Source organism: Primulina eburnea, unplaced genomic scaffold (genome assembly GCF_022965805.1).
Source record: "Primulina eburnea isolate SZY01 unplaced genomic scaffold, ASM2296580v1 ctg884_ERROPOS889272+, whole genome shotgun sequence".
Taxonomy (NCBI): Eukaryota; Viridiplantae; Streptophyta; class Magnoliopsida; order Lamiales; family Gesneriaceae; genus Primulina; species Primulina eburnea.
Window position 1 is genome coordinate 300126 of NW_027331648.1, and position 17463 is coordinate 317588.

The 17463-nt window shown below is 35.7% G+C and overlaps 3 protein-coding genes across 4 annotated transcripts; 1 reads left to right on the forward strand and 2 right to left on the reverse strand.

The window, feature by feature from the left end:
• Window positions 1–1037: 1037 nt before the first annotated feature.
• LOC140822534 (arginine decarboxylase-like) lies at window positions 1038–3875 on the forward strand. Its single transcript, XM_073183307.1, has one exon. The coding sequence runs from the start codon at window positions 1476–1478 to the stop codon at window positions 3624–3626; it is 2151 nt and encodes a 716-aa protein (XP_073039408.1). The 5' UTR covers window positions 1038–1475; the 3' UTR covers window positions 3627–3875.
• Window positions 3876–8577: 4702 nt separating this feature from the next.
• Window positions 8578–13018, reverse strand: LOC140822511 (epimerase family protein SDR39U1 homolog, chloroplastic-like). The gene is made up of 13 exons (XM_073183283.1): window positions 12819–13018; window positions 12638–12706; window positions 11704–11779; window positions 11384–11443; window positions 10730–10848; window positions 10551–10595; window positions 10360–10438; window positions 9982–10043; window positions 9736–9838; window positions 9525–9585; window positions 9345–9415; window positions 9097–9236; window positions 8578–8921 (listed from the first exon to the last, which is right to left on the reverse strand). Exons 1-13 carry the CDS (start codon window positions 12894–12896, stop codon window positions 8817–8819), a joined length of 1068 nt encoding a protein of 355 aa, XP_073039384.1. The 5' UTR covers window positions 12897–13018; the 3' UTR covers window positions 8578–8816.
• A 1171-nt stretch (window positions 13019–14189) lies between these two features.
• Window positions 14190–17121, reverse strand: LOC140822512 (NADH dehydrogenase [ubiquinone] 1 beta subcomplex subunit 9-like). 2 transcript variants are annotated; one of them, XM_073183285.1, is made up of 6 exons: window positions 16899–17121; window positions 16743–16784; window positions 16248–16329; window positions 15663–15718; window positions 14901–14974; window positions 14190–14490 (listed from the first exon to the last, which is right to left on the reverse strand). In XM_073183285.1, exons 1-5 carry the CDS (start codon window positions 17025–17027, stop codon window positions 14933–14935), a joined length of 351 nt encoding a protein of 116 aa, XP_073039386.1. In that variant the 5' UTR covers window positions 17028–17121; the 3' UTR covers window positions 14190–14490; window positions 14901–14932. The 2 variants fall into 2 exon arrangements, with proteins under 2 accessions (XP_073039386.1, XP_073039385.1); XM_073183284.1 differs by having other exon boundaries at window positions 14190–14606.
• Window positions 17122–17463: the final 342 nt, after the last annotated feature.

Genomic DNA, 17463 nt, shown 5'->3' on the forward strand with positions numbered 1-17463 from the left:
AACACCTTGATTTTCCAAAGATTTATTGCAATTAGAAAATGATTCATCATCCCATGTCCTTGGCCAATTCGTCTTTATATTTTCGTGAAGTTTGTTTCACTCGCCGTCAATAGATGTAATTATTTTTGACTTATCTAATGATTTATTTAATAAAAGATAAAAATGTGTATGAGATGGTCTTATATATCGTATTTTATGAGACGAGTCTCTTAGACCGTATTTTGTGAGACGGATATTTTAATTGGGTCATCCATCCATGAAAAAATATTACTTAGAGTATGTCTCTTGTGAGACGGTCTCACGAATCTATATATGTAAGACGAGTCAACTCTACTGATATTCATAATAAAAAGTAATACTCTTAACATAAAAATAATATTTTTCATGGATAACCAAAATAAGATATATGTATTACAAAATATGTTATGTGACATCGTCTTACACAGTTTTTTCCTTACTTTTATGCTAAGAGTATTACTTTTTATTGTGAATATAGGTAGAGTGGACACGTTTCATAAATAAAGATTCGTGAAACCGTCTCACAAGATATTTACTCTTAATAAAATATTTTAAATCCGATTAAAATAAGCCAAATTTAATTTTGAAATTTTTTACTCATCGTGATAGATAGATATAACTATTTTTGAATAGTATTTTTTTGACAAAAACTTGTATGAGACGGTCTCACAGGTCGTATTTCGTGAGAGGTATATCTATTTGGGTCATTCATGAAAAAATATTACATTATATGCTACAAGTATTATTTTTTATTGTGAATATGGATAGGGTTTACCCGTCTCACAAATAAATATTCGTGAGATCGTCTCACAAGAGACCTACTCGTTTTTTTTTTTTACTAATAGTGATTGATAGATATAACTGGTTGATTTTTCACTCAAAACAAATTTTTTGGGATCCGATTAAAATCAGTCAAACTCAAATTTATTAAAATAATTTTATTTTATTTAAAAAGATAATCAAGGATTTGGGCCCACGCATCTTCCCCTACCTTGAATTTTCCTATAAAACGCCGGTTTGCCTCTCATGCAATTCTCGCTCACCTCACATTTTCTCCTTGATAATATACCAAGGCTGAAACCCTAGCATTCCGTTAGGTTTCCGTCCATTTCTACTCTCCAATCTCTTTCCCTTTTCTTCTCTGATCTTAAATCTGTATGGTGGGATTCGTTCACGGGATCTAGAATTGTTGCCGATCCATTTTTGGCACCCGTTTTTGTATGTTGTGCTCTGAAATTCGCTTCTTCTGAGGGGTAGGTGTGGGGATATCGGGGTCTTGTAGGCGTGCAAGTGGCTTCCGTTTTGTTGTGACCCAGATCCCTTTTTGCTTCTTTTGAGGGGGTAGCCGGGGCTCCGGCCTCGGCGGGTGTCAAAGCCCCCACCTTTACAACATCGGCCAATATTCATTCTTTGATTCTTTTTACTTTTTGTTAAAGAACTCGTAGATCCGGGAAGAGATGCCTACCCTTACTTGTTTCGCGGACGCCGCCGACGCTCCTCCGCCTCCATACTCTGTGACCACTGTACCAGCACCTCCGCCATCAAACACATCTGCCGATGCCAGTGCTGATTCCGCCGCCGCTTGGTCATCTGCCCACTCGGCGTTACTTTACCGGGTTGATGGCTGGGGCGCTCCTTACTTCACCGTTAATGCTAACGGTAATGTTTCCGTTCGTCCTCACGGCGTCAACACCCTGCCCCACCAGGAAATCGATCTTCTCAAGATCGTGAAGAAGGCTTCTGACCCGAAAAAATCAGGCGGGCTCGGGCTTCAGCTACCTCTTGTTGTTCGCTTCCCCGATGTGCTGAAAAATCGCCTTGAGTCCCTGCAGGCTTCTTTCGACGTTGCTATTCAATCGCAAGGGTACGAGGCTCACTACCAGGGCGTGTATCCTGTCAAATGTAATCAGGATAAGTTAGTGGTTGAAGATATTGTGAAATTTGGCTCTGGTTTCCGGTTCGGGCTGGAAGCTGGGTCCAAACCGGAGCTTCTATTGGCAATGAGTTGTCTCTGTAACGGAAGCCCTGAGGCCCTTTTGGTATGCAATGGATTCAAGGATATGGAATACATATCTCTTGCCCTTGTTGCGAGAAAGCTACATTTGAACACCGTCATTGTTCTTGAACAAGAGGAAGAGCTTGATGTAGTGATTGATGCCAGCAGGAAACTTGGTGTTCGGCCTGTTGTTGGATTCCGTGCTAAGCTTCGTACCAAGCATTCGGGTCATTTCGGTTCAACTTCTGGTGAGAAAGGAAAATTCGGTCTGACGACCACCCAAATCCTTCGCGTTGTCAAGAAACTGCAGCAGCATGAGATGCTGGATTGTATGCAGCTGCTACATTTCCATATCGGATCGCAGATCCCTTCTACTTCTTTACTTGCTGATGGAGTTCGCGAGGCTGCTCAGATTTACTGTGAGTTAGTTCGCCTTGGTGCTGGTATGAAAGTCATTGATATAGGCGGAGGCTTAGGAATCGATTATGATGGCTCCAAGTCTCAAGATTCTGATATTTCTGTTAGCTACAGCCTCCGAGAATATGCCTCTGCTGTTGTTCAAGCTGTTCGATCCGTTTGCAATCAGAAGGGTGTTAAACATCCTGTAATTTGTAGTGAAAGCGGCCGTGCAATTGTTTCGCACCACTCCATTTTAGTTTTTGAGGCAGTTTCATCGAGTTCCCATGATTCTCCTCGAATATCTTCTCTGGGCCTTCAGCACCTCGTACAGAACTTGTCTGATGAGGCTCTTGCTGATTACAAAAATCTATCAACTGCCGTGGTTCGTGGCGAATATGATACCTGTTTGCTTTATGCGGAGCAGCTGAAACAGAGGTGTGTTGATCAGTTCAAAGAAGGGTCTTTGGAGATGGAACAGCTTGCTGCAGTTGATGGTCTTTGCGAATTGTTGTCGAAATCTATTGGGGTTTCTGATCCTGTCCAAGTTTACAATGTGAACCTCTCAATTTTCACCTCGATCCCGGATTTCTGGGGCATTGGCCAGTTGTTTCCGATCATTCCCATCCATAGGCTCAATGAGAGGCCTGCGGTAAGGGGGATTCTCTCTGACTTAACCTGCGACAGCGATGGAAAGATCGATCAATTCATAGGAGGTGAGGCATCTTTGCTTCTCCATGAATTGGATGGGAATGGCAGTTTAAATGGCAACGGCAGGGCTTACTACTTGGGGATGTTCTTGGGTGGAGCATATGAGGAAGCACTTGGTGGAGTTCACAACCTTTTTGGTGGCCCGAGCATGGTGCGTGTCTCGCAGAGTGATGGTCCTCATAGCTTTGCGGTGACTCGTGCTGTGCCTGGTCCATCATGCGGAGACATTCTTCAGGTGATGCAGCATGAGCCCAAGATCATGTTCGAGACCCTGAGGCACCGCGCCGAGGAATTCGACTACGGCAATAGCATGTCAATCGCCAATGGTCTTGCTTGCTCTTTCGATAACATGCCTTACCTTTCTGCAGCATCTTCTTGCAGCCTTACTGCAGCGAACTCAGGTAATAACAGCTACTATTACCTAATGGATGAGAATTTTACAGCTGCCGCCGCCGCTGACTCGGTTGCTTCTGAGGAGGACCAGTGGTCTTATTGTGTTGCTTGAGTTGATTATGTTCTCCAATGGTTCCAAGTCTGTATGCTCCTGGTGTCTTTTTTCTCGGTCGTTTCGGTTCGGTTCTGTTCGATTTTTTTTGGGTATTATTAGTTGTTTCTTGTTTTTGTGGTGTCCATCTATTTCGCATGCTGATGTGAAATTCAGTGCTCGAAGTCCAGTCTTGCTTCATTTAATGTTCTCTAATTCCTGTGTTTCATGACTCTTTTTTATTAGATTCTTGTTTCTTTTCTGCTTTTATTCAAAAATTATATTGCTTTCTTTATTGCATATATTATTATATCATTAAAAGATCAATTGTGCCTTGAAATCATGGTTGATTGGAATTCAACTAGGATGGCTCTCGCTTTGAGATAATAGTTTTTGGAAAATATAATAATCAATTATCTAACATAACTAGAACAATTCAGTCAAACACGATTCTTACTATTTTGTTTAAAAAAAAAAATTAAAAATTTAATTTAGCTTTTTCTTTACCTTTGAACTCATTGCATCCAAAAACTCTGATCTTATGTTAGCCAACTCGAACAAAATATTGAAGAGTTTTTCCTAGAAGTGATTCCTTTTCATGTAATTGAGTTCTTTTGGTATTTTTAGTCACTAGGGATGGTAATGAGTTAGATTCGAGTACGATTTCATATATATCTTCATATCGATGAAGGATCAAATTTTCATACTCTATCCAAATATCATGTTATCATTTGCAATTGCATTTTATAAAAATTTGAATTATTTTAACGAAGCCATGGATATTTACCAATTTTTTAAGATAAAAATAAGAAAAATATTAAATGTATAAATTAACAAACTACACATAACAGAAGAAATAACAAAATGATAAAAATAGTTTGTCACAACACCATTGTCTTACAAAATTAGAATGAGCTCTATATTAATAATTTTTTCATTATATTTAACTACTATTTATTCAACAAAAACATGTTAAAAATGACATCATATCCCACAAAACATAATTCAAAAAAAAAATAGTTCAAAAATTTATAGAAACCTTTCTTTAATATAAATAAATATATATGTATAAACAAGGGTCATTTGCTTTTGAATCTCTAACAACATAATTGTATTTTTGTTAAGTCTATGTCAGAAAAAATATTTTTTTGCAATTCGTGATTCACTCAAAAAATATTTTTGTGCTCTCTACGGCACATATGTTTTTCTAGATGAAATTTGGTACAAAAAAATTGAAGATCTGATATTAGTATATGATATTTGATAACTAACGGGTTTAAATCTGATACAAAAGATAAAATTAAAACAATTATATTAATTGATACAGGTGGATTTTACTTGTTTTTCATGTCATGTGATGTCTCATTGTGTTGCATATATTGTTTAGATTGCATGCATGTTGTGGTGTTTTGGCATACATTATGTTTCTTGTTGCTCATAAGTCTCGTGATTGAAAATGCAGGAGATTCATGAATAAACTGAAAATAAGTGGTCGATTTTCGAGGGACATCCACCCGGGCGCCTGCAAGGTATGGATTGGAGAAGATTTGCGCGAGCTATCTGCCCGAGTGGAAACTTATATCCGCCCGGGCGCGTTTGATTTTTCTGGAAAGATTCTTGGCCGATTTCTTATTTCTGAATGAGGATGATATGAAAAGAGATTTTTTGGACGAGTTGGAGGATTCAGACAGTATTCAGAGCCAAGGAGTAGAGAAAAAGGGAGAAAAAGCTTGGAGCAAAATTTGGAAGTTGAAGATTATCGAGATTCCAAGCATCGTTCTTCGTGTTTTTCGTCAAATATAGTATTTCTAATTTAGAATTTATTGTTTAAACATTGTTTTGCTCCTTTTCATTATGAATTCTAGTAGCTAAACTTTCGTATTTGTTGGGATTAAGGGGATTTTACCTCGATCGTTGATTTAAGTAATTTATGTTTCGATTTTCGATTTATTCTTGAGAATGTAGTATGCTACTGTTTTTCATTACGTTACTAAAGCGTAGTTAACTTTATTAATCATTTCATATCGCGAGTGAGTTCGAGAGAATAGCTTGGGATTTGAACGAGTAGCATAGTCCGTAGATCTACAATTTACATAGAAATATAGAATTTGATACATATTGATAGTTATAGTCCTAAGGGTTGAAAGCTAGGGGATTTCATAGATAGGCATGTGATTCACCTTTTAAATAATTAAATAAATTTAATTACTTTACCAAGTTGAATTAGTTTGGTATAGTTTGAGAGGGCGTGCTCAATTAATTAGGAAATCCTATCGGAAGCGTAAATCATTATCAAACGAATTAAGTAAATAACGAGGGGTAGGTGAACCGAAATTCTCAACAAATTCATTTTTAATTGAATTTTAATTAATAATACTAGATTATATATCTCATCATTCAATTCTTGAATTTTATCTTTGATTTTTTATTTAATTGTAGTAGTAGAAATCAATTATCCAAATTTCGTCGCTAAAGATTTAATAACTGAAGATAATAACTGCAAAATACAGTCTCTAGTGGAACGATACTCGTACTCTAATACATTATATTATAACTTTACATCGTGCACTTGCGATTATTTCGAGCTTAATATTATTAATTTGGACCAAGAATTTTACAGTGCAAGTTTTTCTCGATCATTGATATCAACACTTGTTACTTTTGTTTTAATACTTAAATATCATATATTAGCATCAAATTGAAATAGTTGATTATAATATATTATATGTTAGTACCACATTTTCAATATTTGTATCGAAAATCGAAAAATATGTGTAATTAATATCAATATTAATTATATATATTCGTGTACTAAAAAATCATATTATTGCCACATATGAAAAATTTAGTATTAAAATATCATATATTATTACCAAATTTTTAATTTTTTTTAATGAATTTTATACAAGAAAAGAATAGTGGGAGAGAGCAAAAAAATATTTTTCTTTTAATTAGAGACTACATAATCGGATACGAATTGAACACAAATATAACTATGTTGTTGGGGATTTATTGATTATTTACTCTATGAACAAATACATATACATATATATTATACAATATATATTAATTTAATAGGATATTTGGATCAAATATTAGTCGATTCTATCATACTTGCCTCCATCCTGAAACTTGAAATCTACCTACTTATTTTTTAATCGAATCCAAAATATCCCTCGATATCCTATAAGTTAAAGATCTGTCTCATTTTTCAATTGATAGATTGTGTTTTATTAGATTGTAAACGAAGAATTATGTATCTGTTGTGATATGAGTCAATTTAATATATGCTATCATATTATTAGTTAAATTCTTTAGTTCTTTGGGACTTTCGTCTACTTGGGCATACAAGTGTTTTCGTCAGACAGATTTAATGTCACTCACTTTGTTTTGTGACGCGGATAACAAATTCCGAAGTAAATATTTTAGATTGTTCAAATATTAGATGGTCTATTGGTCATCGAATTTCCACACACTACCCCAATATTCTCTAATAGAGTAGTATCATTTTTTTTATTACATTAGTATCTGATGGGTATAAGATCAATTATTTGTTGGGTTAATAGAATCGATTGAGCTTAGTGCTATTGAGGTCCAAATCATTGATTATACTTACAGAAGCCAGCCCATAAGCCCATCAGACGCTCTTAAAAATCTATAAATAGAGGAAGCTCTTGACAATTTGAGGTATGCTCTCATTTTGATAAAAGTTCTCCTGTTCTCTGAGTTTTCTTTAAACTGCTTACTGACTTGATTGTCGGAGTGTCTGCGTCGGGAACCCTCCGACGCCCACTTGACGAGTGTTTGTGACGCAGGTGACGCCCATCAAATTAACTATGTATTGTCTACGCGGATTCGTTTACCAACCAGGTGAGCTCATTCACGGGCCAAGTAGACCAGTTTACTAGCCAGTCGGATCTCGCGTGCTCAGTCCACGCGACTCATTTATTTTAACTGCATCAGTATCCATTAAATCTGACAAGTTTTCCAGCGACCTTTTAATGTATTTTTGCATTTGAATAGATTTTATGATTGGTTATTGTGGGTTGATTAATTTGTTCGATCGAGAATGTAAGATCTAGTTGGTAGAATATAGCTTAATAAAAAAAAATTATATCCCCGTATGATTTAGTTATTTTTTCCTGAAAATCTTAATTCTCTATTCAAAAAGATATTTTTTTTATTGCATAAATTCATATCTAATCTTTTAACTTTGCTCCTCATATAATAAATAATTCCATGCTTACGCTGCTACTTCAACAAAAATTGAATCTTCCATATTTTTCATATCACGATATGTGTAATCCATCCAATTTATACATGGAAACACATGTTGATTTGTACATACACAGAGAGAATAAGGTAATACTTTAGCTGGATTGAAAATTTTGATTTCAAATTCACGTCTCAAATCCATTTTATCCGTTTGGCTCAAAATTATAATTAAAGATTCAAATTTTTCTAAATGGTCCAATTATAATTTTTTTCTACTTCATATTCAAATTTAAATCCATCCACTCAAATCATCCTCCAACAAGTAGTCAAAATGGACATGTTTTTCAGCAAGAATAGTCCATGTCAATACCAAATTGGCCTTTGTCTTTTACCAAATTTGCACGTTCCCCCTCCCCCTCCCCCCCCCCCCCCCCCCCCGACATTAGCAGTCACAAATTGATGGTTGACACGGCTATGACTTACCTTATCTATGATATATGCTCATTCTTTTGCAAAAACAGGCATTATAAGTTATTATATGTTATATATTTCATATGAAATACGTCATTACATCTTACCTGTTGGCATGTTATAACTTCTTATACCAAATTTCCAATGAACATGTCATTCCCTTTCCCTTGGTTCTTGGCTGGTTAGGTCCTGAAATCTTGCAGTTCGCAAAATATCAAACGACCAAGCTAATCAAATTTAGTGATTTAATAAAAGCAAAATATTAACTTTTTGATGGAGAAAGAAATGAAAAATCAGGGCTTAAAGTATGCTCTATACAAATCAAATACTTCAAATTTTGTGAACTGTTCGTTATACATCATCAGTAGTTCAAGTACATAAGTTGGACTAAAGATTTCGGGGGCACACACAAGAAAAGAAGAAAACAAAAACGTCCGAAGAATTATTGTGTACCAAAAAGATGGGAGCTCCAAGATGAAAGATAAAAGAATCAACAGAGTGATGATTTCCACATTCTTCTTATTTTTATGAAGACATGATGGCTCTTAGAGCATCTCTAACATAAGGGTATTTGAAAGGAAAACCTAATTCATTGGCCTTCTTCGGAACCACCTTTTGTCCTTCAAGAACCTGCAATTAGCCACTTGGAATGTAACATGCTTTTTTATATAAAAGTGTCAAATTATTTTCATACAGTTTAAGTACGGTATTTGTTGAGAGAGATTGAATCATTAGATCACTCATTCTCAGAACCAGTGCATAAGGATTGATGTAAGAATCACAAGGACTAGATGATCTTACTCACCACACAAGCACCTTCTCCAAGAACAGCTTTAATTGCAACGTCGGGTACAGGAAGCCACGAGGGTCGTCCCAGGACAGATCCCAGCACACTGCACATCTCTGAAAGGCGAACTGGATTTGGCGCCGTGCAGTTTATAACACCTAGCATTCGAGAATGTAAAATGTTTTATCCAAGAACAAGCAAAATGGCATAAATAGAAACCTACAGGATTGATTAACATTGGATTTGCAATTTTAATAAAATTTCACCTCTGTACGAAGGGCTGGATATTGCTTCATATATTAAATTTACCATATCATCCACATGAATCCAGGAAAACCTATTTGAATAAACCAATATAAGTTTTTCTGATTGGAACAGGTATGGAGAAATTATCCGTTCCAAATTTTTTCTGCAAAATTATCTACTAGATGACAGTTCAACATTACCATTGATTTCCAGAGCCCAGAGGTCCACCAGCAAACATCATAAAAAGAGGTATCATTTTAGCTGCAGAGAGTCAAAAGGAGTGAAAATGGTATTCTTAACTACGTGGAATATAACGAGAATTTGAGAATAAAAAGGGTTGAGATCTGCTTCAACCCTATCTCTTTGAAAGTTTTTCTTTAAACAAAAGGTCTCGAGGATGATAGATTGTACCCAAAGCACCACCCTCTTTCCCCAGTACAATGCCGGTTCTTGTCTGCACCAGTCTAACATCTTTATGAACTCTTAGAGCAGCAGATTCCCATTCTCTACAAACCTGAGAAACCATAAAAAAAATATCAACTTAGATGATATTTGTAGATGACATGCAATACTCATGTAATTTTTTTAATCAAATTAGTAGTTGTAACTTCATACTCCTAAATGTCGTCCTAATGAAGAAATGTCCATATGCATTACCTCTGCGAGGTAATCGTTTCCTGGTGGACTTTGCTCATCAAATTCACGTGTTTCACTAGTGCCTGAATTGATCAACAGGAAGAAAACCACACTAAGTGCTTAATACACAACTAATGAATTTTACACATATTCCTGAAGAAATCACTGACATGCATGGGAAAAACAAAATGAAATTTTGTGTAAGTTATCTAAAATTCAAGTTTCGCCCCTGGATTACGTTGAATTTTCCAACCCACTCCAAAATAAGTAGGAGCACGTAATTCCGTTGCTTTACAACAATAGCATCATTTCTTGATTGCATGTAACTTCAATAGGAAAAAATGACTCCTACAAAGTGCCTGCTAAGAATGCAGCAAATATTAATGTTGGCTCACACACCATAGAATCCAACGGCAGTTGAACTGATCAAAACCTTGGGACGTAATTCATCAGGTGAATTGTTTATTAATTCTACGACCTGTATAATTCAAGTATTCCAAATATTAGCACGTAGAAGAAGATTGATAACTTCAACACAATATAGATAGGAACTTCTCGAAGGAACTTGAAAAGGGGTGTATGAGGGAAACCTTTGAAGTGACTTTAACCCTGCTGTTCTTGATATCTTTCTTGATCTGGAAAAATTGCATTTCAAGATTGTTTCACAAATAAGCGTACAGGGCTTATCTAAAAGCATAAAACTCTCTGAAATTTAAAGATATAATTACATGAAAAGATAAAATAAATCTAAATAAATTTTGCAATGTACCTCAGGAGACCATCTCTGGCTTATAGGCGTCCCAGCCAAATTTACGACTGCTGTTGAACCTTGAATGTAGTTTTTCCACTCCGGCTCCTCTGCTATTTCAATTCTTGGAAAATCCTTGACTGCAGCATATAAAGAAACTTTTAACAGAAGAGAGAGAGAATTTTGAGTTTGTATCAGCAAGAAGATAAAGAACTCAGAATAGTAAAGGAAATGGAAGTAAGAAAGGAAAGAAATAAATATTTTCAACTCTTATATCAATAACTGAAGAAAGTATTATTGATTGAAGCAACAAGTACATAAAAGCGTCGTGAACAAGAGGAAGATTGAAGAACAGATGTTCTTCGAGTTGGGTGAGATAATTGATTCTCTGTTTTGAGAAGACTCAATTTTACTGGGTTGCAGACCCAGATATTAAAATTTGTTCTTTAGCTCATTATACAGAACGAACAATGGAAGAGAGATTTAAGCACTTTTTTATATTCTCTTCTCTCATCCCCCCCCCCCCCCGAGAGAGCTTTTGGAAAACACAAAGAACATATATTATGTCCGAGCATTCCAACCAACTTCCGATCTTCAAGTCACATTAAAGAGTCGTCGTCTGAATATGGAGAGATAAGAAAAGTTCATTAAACTACTTGTGAATTACCTTCTTACCCGGGAAAATCGTCAGCGCCTTTGGCCTAGATCTTGTCAAGACCCGCACACGATGATTATCTAATAAAGAGATAAGACAGAAATCAACGAGTGTGATGCGCTATGTGTGCGAAAGAAATGCAATCATCAACCATAACAAATTAATTTAGAGTAAGAAAAAATTTCAAGGTATCACACACAGATAAGATAAGTTTTTAAACATATATTTAGTTATCAGTTCAATTTCCAATTTCTTGCGGATATAGTATAAGCATTTGCTGAGTTTAATGTTGTTTGCCAGCTCAGAGATCATGGCGTAAATGGATATGGAGTGAGTATACCTGACTGCAATCTTTGCACCAATCTTTTACCTATAAACCCTGTGGCTCCGGTTATTGAAACAACCATCTCATTTTCCTGTCACAAAGGGGAAAAACAGCACGTAAAATCTGCCCAGATAATGGAAAGGGATGGACCTTATACGCATAAGTTAAGGCCTGGAAGGTACAACACTTGATTGCCCAAATGTCGACGCATGACTTTTGATACAATTACTCATCAGATAACTTCCTAGAAGACTCCTTTTCATAAAAATGGTAACAGTTTTTGCATGATAGATCTAGGGGGAAGAACTGGATCAGGAAATCAAAAAATGAAACTAAGAATGACAACAAAAGTTCTCCAATTTGAGATGCTAATAGCGAGTTACATCTTTCGCACATGTTTTAACAATGTGCAAAGAGACTATAACGCCAAACTTCAATGTAGAACATATGAAAACATTTGTGGTAACAAGGGAAGTCAAACACCGAAATCTCGGCCTTGGATTTGATAGGATGAGCTGGAAGGAATTTGGAGAACACACATAGAAGCAAGAGTTAACTAACAAAAACTATTCACATTTGCAAATATACCATCTAGAAAAAATTCTTCGTTTGATTTCAAACATTAACTGTTATAATCTAATTTCCAGCTCAGTAGAGATACTACCATTATGTCCAGCCGTCGGTGGCCAGAAGTCCGGCGGTGCAAAGCAAGATGTCCGGAAGCTTGGAGAAGTAGAGCCGATACAAAATAATTCTAGGGCTAAGTAGTGTGCAAAATGGGCCTAAAGATTGAGAAAAATGGGCCTAAAGATTGGGTAATCGGAAAGACGGACACATTTCACACCCAAAAAAAAAAAATTCTGAACGTCCAGAGAATCCACAATCGGCTCAACTAAACTTCTGGGTTCGTGCAACAGGAAAATGCGCAATTGAATTCCAAGGACATTACCTTCTGAGACTCCCCAGAATCATTCCCACTGCTGGCACCTAAAATTCTCACCTTCTTAAACCTGAACATCTACAAAACCAAAAGGAATAAATAAGAATACCAAGGCACAGTCAAGAACTCAAAACTGAATGATTCACACAAAGACCAAACTTTTCTATACACTAGAAATTAATTAACATACCGAAAATGTTCGAGGGAAGTTGAGAGTGGGAGACATGGAGTTTGCCCATGAAATGGCTTTGGACCCGCTAAGCTCCATTGAGAAAGCTCGACACACACTTTGATATAATCACAAGAGAATGAGAGGAGCTCGCGGTATGAAAATGGATCCCTTTGTATCCATTAATCGAAGGAAATATGTGTGATGTATATAGCGCAAACACACACATCATCCGTATTTTCTTTTTCCATCAATATTTACTTTTTGGATCTTCATTTTATTTTTAATCATAACCCATTTTTAGTAGGCAACAGGTCGTGATACAAGCCATAACTGAGATCAATGGGAAAAAAAGAGAAGAGAATTAAGTATTTTTATATATATAAAAAATTAAATTAAAAGTCATTAAATTTTGAAATCGAAAAGAGGAAAATAGGACAAAAAAAAGAACCGTAAAATATTGAATTGAATGATTCAAATGTATTTTTTGAATTATAAAAAAATTTCAATAGCATACTATAGAACCTTTAATTGACAAGTAGGTCTCTTGTGAGACGGTCTCACGAATCTTTATATGTGAGACTGGTCAATCCTACTGATATTTCACAATAAAAAATAATACTCTTAACATAAAAAGTAATATTTTTTCATGGATGACCAAAATAAGATATCTTTCTCACAGAATACGACTCCTAAGACCGTCTCACACAAGTTTTTAGCATAATTGATAGTACATATATCACATATACTAATGAAAGTAAACTTATAACATGCATCAATGTTATTAAAACGAGATCTCAAATTTGAGACACAATTACAACAAAATTCTCTCGTCTGAAAAATGTGGAAAGCTAAGTAAAACTTAATGAAAGCTAATAAATCAATCCACCTCGCCGCAAAATGAGCGTGATTGGATGGTGCATTCTGGCGGCCAGGCGGACGACGGTGGCCGTGGAACATCGGGCGACATTTTCATCCCTGGAGACATCGACTACGGGGGTGCTGATCCTTTGCGGGCGTGGAGACCAGAAGACTAAGAAAGGGGAGAGATTTAAAGGATCCTACGGGAACTCGAGACCCAAAAAGGAGAAGAAAATGGAAAGGATCAAGGATAAGTCCCCAGGTCCACTCCATGGCATCTTCCATTCAAATTGATCTAAGAATTCAGATATAAACTATTTCTTTGTCATTGTGTTTGTAATCCCAATTCCAATGTTGCCTCAGTCTTATCATATCTGGGAAGAAGGAATTTGTTCAGTCCATCTGTACTCTACGTTAGTTTTAGCTACTGCGATTCTTGAAACAAGCCTTGTTTCTACTGAAATTCATCCCGTTTCACATTTTTTTAATCCGTAAAATATATAGCTAGACGGTTGACAAAAGAACATGACAAGACGAAACAAAAAAAATTTACCGTATGTTTCAAATATATTGTACATGCGCGGATAAAGGGCACATGCCCCGACTGCCAGATCATGCAACGACGACACAATGAGACGGTATCGATATCCATCAAGTTCAGAACTCGACCATTTTCATCAACAAACTGATTTCCAGAATGAACATGCTTGATACATCAAACAAACTAAAGATTTAAGATCTCTGATCCAAAAGTCCGAAATATAATTAACTCGAAACAAACAGAAACTAGATTGATAACAATCTGCTCCCTTGTAAAGTGCACCTTGTCAATCTGTTTATTCAGAAAGAAAGATGAGGTGAAATTAACGGAAACACAGTAAAATCAGCTATATGCAATCGCAAGCAAGGCTGAGATACCCTGCTAATTCTTGCTACATACCCTTCAATCTGCAAAACAGATTATATTTTCCATTAAATTTATTTTTCTTACAAGATATTTTGGCAAAAGATAAAGTCAGGAACTAATTCTTCACCAAATAAAGTTTTAACGCATATGTTATTCATTACCCTTGAAAAAGCTGAATTATCTTTTACATTATTATCGTTTTCATTGCAAAAATTAATAATATGAAACAAATCTTTCTTTATCATTGAGGTGACGACTAGTTTATGATTATATCATTGGCCACCCACAATGATTTTTGTAAGCCCCTCCCACATAAGAAACAGCACAACACTAACCTTATATTTATTTCCAAGGATGGGGTTGCACATCAGTCATTATCTTCCCGACCATAGTCATAAATAATCTCAATCTGTAAAACGTTATATGTTGACAATCAGATGGAAAGGATTATCCCTTGGAGCCAATAGTGAAACACCAAAATAAAACTACTATTTGTACTTCTAGGTAATGGTTTCACAGGAAACAAGGCTTCATAATCAAGTTCTTCGAACTTGAAAATTTCAATCAAATAAAGTCTACAAACCATCACCTCCTTATTGCTACAGTAATAAGAACAAAGGTAGTAAGAATTAACAGTCAAACTGCTGAGGACAGGAACACTCTTAAAAGAAAGGAATTGTACTTAATTCATATTATCTAACCACACAAATATATGGTTGCCAGCAGATAAATAACAGAGAAGATAGAGAAGCATGTGGTTACCCGAAGGCAAAAGAAAACAGACAAGATAGAGAAGCATTCCCAGCAAACAAAGAGAAAACCAAGATGGACATAAAAATTTGACCTAATTGTTAAAACTAATGCTTCATACTCAATTTTCAGAAACCATTTTACTCCAGTGCCAAAGAGTAACAAAAAGACAGAATGCAAACAGTCGTATAAAGGTAAAAGGTACACTTCAACATTTGTAAAGAGAGGCAGTTGGTGAGCTTCTGAGGATCCAATAACGCAAAAAAAGCAAATAGTTGGTTCTATAGAAAATGGAATACTTAAACAGTTAATTCAACAATGTAAGCATTAAGTTTTCGATCAAGTACCCCAGAAGGTGGTGTTGGGTTCCGGCAAAATTTGGAGCCACCAGGAGCCCATGGAACTGTCGACATAAGAATGTAGTAAGCCAAAAATATACAAAACAATCCTAATCAGATGGTACAATTCAAGTAGTAAGTACTTCTCATTTTGAAACCAAAACTACTCAATATCAAGTTTCAGACGAGAACAAACAGAAGAGGAAGAAAAGTTCAAGAGATAGAAACACGCTTCAACACATTAAACTTGCAAAATATTAAAAAGGTAAATCTACATCTATTTATGTGAATCCACATATCTGCCTATTGCATTTATTAATGTACTTAAAGCAAGATTAAACATGATTGTTTAAGTAAGTGCTCAGTTACTTAAACTATTTATAGCTTCAAAATCTGAACACAGTAGATACAAACACCAAAACTCTTATTCTCAATCATTTGAAGAGACACATTCATGTGTACTAAACTAGCAAGTTAGTATAGTTTCCTTAAAGACCTCTCGTTCTCCTCATCATTCTGACTAGTTTTCTCTCTGAATAATAAATATAACCCAATTCATTATACATCCAATCAAGATGCTAACCTAGAACTTACCAATGTACGGGTCAGGGTGCCGCCATTTATCGTGTGCTGCTTCACCAGCAGTAATCATTCTATCAATGAGTTCAATATCTTCCTGACGATCCCCGGGCAGCACAAAAACAAGGAAAGAGAAGTTAAGATAATGCAATTAGCATCATCAGTTTTTCAGCATTCTCACCCTAAAGAATCTTTATCAGCAAGATTACTTCACAGCATCATCAATGCAGCGAATCCCAAAAAAAAATAAAATTAAAAGATGATAAAAAATGCACTTTTTAATAATTAAACATAATGTTCAAACCAAAGTATGCCACATAAATCGCTAATAATCCTATACAACAATTCTTTACATTCACCTACCAACCAAAGCTAGCGGAACCAACTATTCTTAGTCAATCAAACGCCTAACCTGTTTGCTGAGTGATTCTACTGTGAAATGTATACCAATCATTAATACAATGAAATCGGCACCAAAAACATAAATTCTATCAGAGAAGAGAAACAAACCACTTGTCTGTTAGCTTCAAACTTCTCTCTCAGGGCATCAGCCTGGAAAGACAACAAAAACAGAGGAAACCGTCTCAATCTTAACGGAATCTGAGTTTTTTTCAACATATTCAAAGAGAATCCAACCAATTCTACGAATCAAATGAAAGCTGTTACATCGGGGTAAAAGAGGTGGCGATGGACAGCCCAATTGAGAGTATCCTTGAGTGCTCGCCGGTAGAGGATCCTTACTCTCTGCTTCTGCGCTGCTCGCCGGGCAAGATACGACGCCGTAGCCACACTCATTTTTCCTCAAATCTCTCTGATCTCTACGATGGGGGGGGGGGATTCTCGGTTAATGTTGCGTTTGTTTTCTCTAATACGACGTCGCTTTTATACAATAACCATAGATTTAGATAACTTCCTCATTCAAAAAATAAAAATTATTTTTCACTAATACATTTTTTAAAGCAAAAACTTGTGTGAGACGATCTCACGGATCCTATTTTGTGAGACATATATCTTATTTGGTTCATCCATGAAAAAATATTACTTTTTATGCTAATAGTTTTATTTTTTATTGTGAATATCGGTAAGATTGACTCGTCTCACAGATAAAGATTCGTGAGACTGTCCTACAAAAGACCTACTCATTTTTTAATTTATTATCTTATAATATATGAAAATATAAAATCATCTATATTGCATATCAAGGACAAATGACTCACATAACCACCCAATC